The sequence below is a fragment of the Nyctibius grandis genome, chromosome 29 (assembly GCF_013368605.1).
Source record: "Nyctibius grandis isolate bNycGra1 chromosome 29, bNycGra1.pri, whole genome shotgun sequence".
NCBI lineage: Eukaryota > Metazoa > Chordata > Aves > Nyctibiiformes > Nyctibiidae > Nyctibius > Nyctibius grandis.
Window position 1 is genome coordinate 4,425,254 of NC_090686.1, and position 7,680 is coordinate 4,432,933.

Here is a 7,680-nt window from a genome sequence, read left to right on the forward strand (position 1 = left end):
ATCAAGGAAAAACCAACCCACAGAAGTATGCAATGGACAATTTAAACACCAATTAGAAACTTAAACCTGAAAATTCTTTTTTATATTCCAGATAGCTACGCAATGTGCACAAATATGAGCATTTTCTTACACTAGGGTTTACATTGTTTCTAAAATACCACTGTTTTCTATACTAGTAGTACGTTTAACACCACTATACAGCAATCAATTTAAGAGTGAACAATTAGTTATTTTCCTATTATTCTGTAGCTTCTTAGGCAGCCATGAAACAGTTGTCCAACATTCAGCAAGTTTCTTTAAACAACGTTAGTATTCACAGCCAGTAAGGCTTTTTCTGTACTTGGCTGGGAGGCTTTTTAAGCTGAGCAAGCAGATCTGACTTAATATGCGTGCAGGCATTTTAAAATAAGCATTATATGTATGGAATCGACTTTTATTTTATTATTTAGTTCTTTACATTGCTTAATATTCTCTGCCATTAGATTTTTTTAAATTAATTTGAAGTTTTTGTGTTCTTACAGTCTGAAATGGATTGTGTTTACAACACAACAAGGATTTCACCGTGTTTTGTATTTGTTCTTTTACTATGTATTGTAATACACAACCATTACAGTTTGCACTAATAGCAGTGTTGCAAAACTAAATCTAATTACAGGATATTTTTCAGACTAGAAAAAGGAAGGAACAAAGATAAACTAAAAGTTTGCATTAAATTTTAGCTGTAAACTTACATACACTCCACAACTTTAAGCTTTTACATCTGAACGCCGGTTAACTCTTTAGTTGTCACTGGAGTAGGGAACTTGAGGTTAGATACTATTTGGGCTCTAACAGTTTAAAATAGCAGGTAGAATATCTGCTGAATTTCTTACTTTTTTTGATACAAGTACATTTTTACTTTTACTACCAGTAGGATGTCTGCTATTTTACACAATTAGTGAACTGAGCAGGTGGAGTAGGGCCTTTCTGAGCTTTGGTTTACTACTGATTTATATTAAAAACCAATCTGCACTATTGTTTTTACACCATAACATATGAAATACTTGATGGCCCCTGAGTACCATTCAGCAATATCAAAAGCACGTTCTGTTGGTAGCTACATCCAATTCAGGGTCACGTACAGAAAGCACAAGGCACTCATCAAACAGGCTGTACATGACGGTGGCATCACTCTGCTGTAATACACACTGGGATCACTACTGCATCCCAGATGGACAAGAAAAGGAAACTTTTCCTTTAAAATGACATCAAAGACTGCAATTTATATCAACTTCCAATGACATCAGATCTTCGGCAGCACGTCAGTGTGCGATATTGAGAGCTAGGCTTGTCAGAGGTCAAAATTAGATCCTGAGAAGCAATGGGAAGCATTTCTGGCACTAGCTCTCGTCTCATAGCAGTGTCTATAAGAAAGTGCAGAGCAAGGCAGGGGAGGAAGCACTACAAAGAAGAGTGAGGAGGTGTAAAAAAAAAAAAAAGCTAACAAAAGTCCCAATATTTATTTCCCTCAGAATAAAATCCTACTCCCTGAGGAATTAATGACACTTGCAATAAAGACTGCCGTCCTCTTGCTGACTTCCATTTCACTCATGATTTCCACCCCCCCCAGACACAGAACCATAAGCCAAGATGGTATCTACAGATCTACCCAGAGGCCTGCATTTCTTTAATCGACTGCTCTGTAATACCACATGTGAATACTACAAGGATTATATTTAATTTATTTATCAGCTGGTTTAAAGATCCGGCAAATATTACCCTTTTCCTGACTCTAGCAATACTCTGTTGATTCTTCAGCATTTCATATTGTTTTGTCAGCTTTTCAGACTAAACTCAGTTGACTAAATTAGCAAAAATCCACCTTTGTGGAGACACACCGTGACTGTCAGTTGATCTAATCTTGTGGAACTTGTATCAGGCGTGTGTGCAGATACGAAGCCACAGGGAAACTGGACAGTAAAGGTTTTCAGGAGTGTGGTAAGACTGGATTGACCAACACATTAGGTACCTTATTTCTAGTCACTCTTGGGACTAGCACTATTGACATAAAAAAAGGAAAAGAGACACAAGAGCCAGAACAGCGTCCAGGTAACTGCAGTTGTATGATAAAAAAACAGATTCCCAGAGAACCACGGATATGGAAACTGAACCCATTCCAAAGAAAACACAGAGGGAGCCTGGCAGAGTTCCCTCAACCTTTAAGGATTTTTAATAACACAGTGGCAGACTCTATCGTTCAGTCAATCCTCTCCTAGGATGTTTCTTATTGTACTGGGAAAACAAAAAGCAGCAAGAAAGTCCTCCATCCAGTTCTGCTTTAAAAGCAAATGGAAACACCACACACCACAGAACGAGCCAAGGATGAAGCTTTTGCTCATGGGATTTTATAATGGTGATCAGCTGGCATGTCCGTTAACTTCACAGGAAGCAGTTAAGCCAGTGATGATTGTTCTCAAAATCCAACCCAGATGCCCAACTGTAACTTGGACATTTTGTCAAATTAGCTGGTGGCCAAAAGCATTTCACCATAAGTGCTTATCTTCGTACCTTTCTAGCTGCACGAAGGAAAATGGCATGCCACGCTAGTGATAGTCATCTTCCAGCTAAGAGAGTGCAATGAATAAAGGTTGGTCTACACAAGCTCTTCTAAAATTAGCTAACCTGATCTCAAATTAGAAAACAAAACTAAAAAATGGCAGTTTCCTTCCAAAACACAAATGTCACATTTTGCATTATTTCGAATTATCCATGTTAAACCTTCTCGCATGCAGACAGCCTTAAAGCTTCAATTACTAAGGTGAGACCCACACCCAAAGAGAGCAAGTCTTAAAACATTTCATGGGTGTTCAGCAATGAAAGCTGCCCAAAATCAACAACAGTCCCTACTCTGTCTGTCCTCCTTCCCAGCCAGGTTATGCTTAGATTCAGAAAAAGTTTTTTCAACAGTAAACCTGCACTGCAGGTTGACACATTGGCTAAGAGAAAAAACATGATTATTTCTTCTGCCTCTTCAACTCAGGCAGAACATCTACGCCGCAGACTCACGCTACCTGCTCTAGCTTTGAGCCAACATGCTCAGGTAACACAGACCTGAGCCACAGCAGCACAGCCCATCTCACCTTACCAACAAGGATATCTCAACCCAATTCTGAGCTCGTTCTGGTACCTACAAGAGCTTGAAACCACGCTGGGGAAGCACATGCTGCAGTGCAACCAGCCTACCCAGCAGTCAGCAGCGTAGGCACCTCCCAGAGAGAGGGAGAACATTTTGCTGCCTCCTATAATGGCCTTATAAGTAGGAAATGCAGAGCAGGTGAGAACCAGAGAAGGGGTAAGGATAGCAGAGGATAACAACTATTATTGAAGATGTCATTTCATAATATGGAATTTAACAGTTAGTATCTGACACAAAACATTTTTCAGTGAGTTAAAGACAAGGTTTTTTAGACACATGGTAAAACAGGTAATTCACAAAACAACAACAATTTATCAGATTATCAGAGATGAGATTGTCAGTCTTATAGCAAAGTAACAGACCTCGATCAGCAACACTCTAATATACATTTTTTAAAACACGTAAGACACCACATACATCCCATGCAGTGATAAGACCAATTTACAACCCACTATCAGAAACATGATAAGATAAGGAGATAGAAAATGAGCTTTGCCAGCCAACTACTGCAAGAGCAGTGCTGCACATCGGTTCTGGGGTCTCTGGAAAAACCTGGGCATTATGCATCTCAAACACCACTCAGCCATCTCAAACATCACTCCAGCACTCACCACCTGCTCCTCCTGCCATGGCAATTAGCTTTGTGTCACCTCATCAGTGAGGGCTTCAGTAGCACACACACACACTTTTATTTAAGGTGGCAATAAACTCTCCTTCGTTACATTTGCAACAAAGAACATTGTACAGGGCCGTTATCACCTTTGGACGTTTCCTACAGCTGTAACCTTTCCATAGCAAAACCTCTGACTTCAATGCTCAGTGATTCAAATCCACTCAGTCGTATTTCTCAAAGCTAGCTCCTGAAGCTTAAGCTTTCCACCAGTTCTCACCGTGTATCTCTATACTCCAAGATACAAAATAATGTTAAAATAACATTATAAGCATATTTATAGGCTACAGATAATTTCTGCTATAAATACCCTGTGCCATGCTGTATACCTGGGGGAAAAATGTTGGGGTTTGGTTTTGTTTTCTGTGTTCCCCCCCAAATGTTATTATGGTAAGGCAGATTTCAAGGAGACAATTCTGCTTCTGAACGCTTTCATTCTTCCAGGTGTAATTTCTGGATTAAGGTAATTAAAAGATAAATATAGATGTAATTTAAATGCTAAATATATCTGCACAGACTGTGTTTTATCCCTGAAGATAGCACCATGTACAACATTTACAGATGGGAACACCGTATGCTTTGAAAACAAAGCTTTTACCAAAAAATAATTTTAACATAAAGGCAACCCAAACTCCAGAAGGCATGAGCATCTTGATAATCAGAAAATACTTCAAAGCCATGCTTGTAACTTTATCATTGCTCCCCATCTGCTGGGATGACAATAAAATCTGACCTTTTCCCTTGAATCACTGGAATTCTCAGACACCACTACAATCCCTTTGAAAATCTCCTGCTTTCAGAGGTAAACTTTGAAGCCCCAAAGGGAAACTGGAAAGAAATAAGGTCACAACATGCCATAGACTGATTTTTCATGGAATTGGACACTCAGGTATGAATTCTGAATGTGTGAGACGAGTAACGCAGTCCTTCAAATACTCAAAGGATGTCTTTTGAAGACAGATGCTGCTGTAAAACAAGAACAGCTTTGATACGCTACCTCTAACCTCGGGATCACCCATATTGCACAACCTCAGTCCCCTCTCCAGACACAAAGGGCCTCGATCTTATAATTTCCATTCCAAATCCCTGCTTTTGTGCATCATTTTACAAATTCTGGGTGAGGACTAGTCACTAGTTCTCAAGTCATTACATTTGGTACTTCCTAACTTCTTCAGTTTAACGGCCTCCTTCCAGTAATAGCTGTTACTGATGGCTTTAACAGGAACATACAGGAAACTTGTCAGCAAGGAGCTGTGGAGTTGTCTGCCCCTCCAAAGTACACTTTTTCTAAGCCCCTGCAGTTCAAGGCCTGCGGGGGCAAGGAGGTAGAGGGAAAGGGAGTCACAGATGCAATCTAGCAAACGTGCTCTGAGCACTGCGACAAGCATTACTGCCTCTGCTCGGTCACACACACACAGCTACTGCTTCCTTCGCATGGTTCTGTAAGCACACGTTGAGCTCTGCCACCCACATCCTGCCAGTCCCTGCAAAGCAGAAGTGAATAAATAAACATTTACAACCCCGGTACAGAAAATGATGACACATTCTGTATGAAGTTGGTATAGTTTCCTTAATTCTCAACCAAAATTAATCTCTGAAGGGCAGAGGGAGAGGATGGAAAAGCACGTGGAAGCATATCTGCGTGAGGGATACGACCCATCGCTGGCAACTGGTACCAATATAACATGCTCTGAAGTGCCTACAGATTACCCTCATTAGAGATACATATGTGGACCAAATCTGGTACTTCCCTACAATCTTACATCTTTTCATCTGTAGATTTCCGTGAGATTTGCAAACGTCTACATACTTCTGACAGTTGGACAGCACCTGGCACGTGCAGGAATGGCTGTAGCCCAACCAGCATCACATAGCAGGTCGCTGCCAAAATAGCAAAGGCAGTCTACACCACCCAGATTTTACTAGTGCTTTGATGAGTTTGGTTTTTAGCTTCGTACAATGTAATTTATCACATAAACCAAATCCTTTTGAAGACTCAGTTGCCTTTAGAGATCAGAGTAAGGAAAAAGAACGAACCCATGCTTGTGAGATTTTCACTAAAATGGTCCATATAAAAAGTAAATCACATGACCAAAAGTACCTCATCTAGTAACTTCCTTTCAGTCAGCTTCTGCAGAAACTCTTATTACTGCTTTTGTGCGCAAACATCCTCAAATGTCTAAGTTGTCACAGACCAAAGGCTTGTAACCAGCCCAGGGCTGAGAAGTGTAGGACAACCAGGCAAATAAACCGACATAGCGTGAAAACATAGCCCTGTGAGCTGTATTTCACAAAATAACAGCTGAAAACTGCTACACGCATCCCTCTGACACACATGGAAGTGTCATCCGAAATACATCCTGACTGCCACTTTTCAGGTGCGTACTTCCTGCTCATTACTGATCCAAATTAGCATTGTGGTATGCTTAACGAAGGACAAGGAGTTGGCAACACTCGTTTAACATGAAGACTGAGACACGCTTTCTACACCTGCACACGCCGTGGTATCTCCCTTTAGCCCCTGGTGCTCAACGCAACCCAGACCTGCCTCCCACGAGCACAGCTCACAGGCCTCCCCCTGTGCGAGGCGGGACGGGGGTCCCAGTTAGAAGTCCCTGGAGTATATCCCTCGTGCTCAGCACCACGGCCTCCAAAAGAACACCGGGAAAGCTTTAATCTTTTAAAACTTGACTTTGTTGTCCCCAGGTGACGTGCTCTGGGTGTTGCCTGCACTTAGAGCAGCACCAAGAGGCTCTCAGCTATGTGCTACGACTTCTTCACGTCCACACCCAGAACTCAAAGCTGTCAGAGCTTCGTTACTGACCACAGCGAGGGAAGGGGCATTTCTACACCAGCTGCATCAGCGCGAGCCCTGGGTGCTGTCCCCACACACGTGGGGCTGCGGGGCAAGCGTGTGCGGGGTGGCACCATGGGTATGTGGGGCAGCAGGGTGAGCACATAAGGCGTGCGTGGGGTTCGTGGAGAAGCAGGGTGGGCATGTGTGGGCTGTGAGGCGCACCGGGGGCGCCCAGCCATGGCGGGAAGCTCCCCCACAGCAGGGACCTTTCCCCCATTCAGAGCCCCTCTCCAGCGGGTTTAAACCCCACTGCAGAAGAAAAACAGCGATGGTTTGTAAAGCCCAGCTCTTTCCCTCAGGGAGTATCTCAGTTTCTGCCCCTACGCTGCTGGGACACCCAGAAAAACGCCTGAAGTAACGTGAAACCAGCGGGGGAGGCCTGGCGCTGCTGGCTCCCTCAGGGGAACGGCTCCGCGGGGGGAGCGATCGAGCCCCGGCCGCGGGTCGCCTCTTCCCGCCGCGGGGCTGAGGAAGCGCCGCAGGTGCGTCCGGGCGGCGGGGAAGGGGGGGAGAAGCGGCGGCCAACGGGCGGCGGCACCTGCACTCACCATCGGTAGCAACCCTCGCTGGCCTCCAGCGTGAAGTTGACGCGGGTGCCGCGGGTGAAAGGCAGCAGCACCTTGGGGATGTTGAGCTTGGAGGAGGCGGTGAGGTGAAGGGAAAGGAGGAGGAGGAGAGGCAGAGCGTGAGGCGCGGGGGCAGCCATGCTCCGCGCCGGGCACCAACCGCCGGTGAGGGCGGGAACGGGCGGCCGTGCGCTGCGGGCGGAGGGACGTCAGCGGCGGCGCAAGGCGCCCCGGGGGGCGGGGGGGCGAGCGGAGGGGCCGGGCCTGCCCGGCGCCGCCTCCCCTGAGGTGGTTTCTGGTGGCGCCAAGAGCGGGGAGCGCCCGCCGAGTCGAAGCTACCGCAGCTTTGGGCGGATAAAAAACAAACCGCTCCCGTCTGGGTACATCGTGTTGGAAACGGCCTGAGCAGCTG

General features: G+C 44.9%; 1 protein-coding gene across 1 annotated transcript in view; it reads right to left on the reverse strand.

Annotated features, from left to right (window-relative positions):
• The window catches only part of NUP210 (nucleoporin 210), a 67,655-nt gene extending 60,210 nt beyond the window's left edge, over positions 1-7,445 (reverse strand). The window contains exon 1 of the mRNA XM_068419940.1: positions 7,251-7,445. Within this exon, the coding sequence (XP_068276041.1) occupies positions 7,251-7,408 (158 nt within the window). The 5' untranslated portion in view covers positions 7,409-7,445. The remainder of the gene's footprint in view (positions 1-7,250) is intronic.
• Between the last annotated feature and the right edge of the window lie 235 nt (positions 7,446-7,680).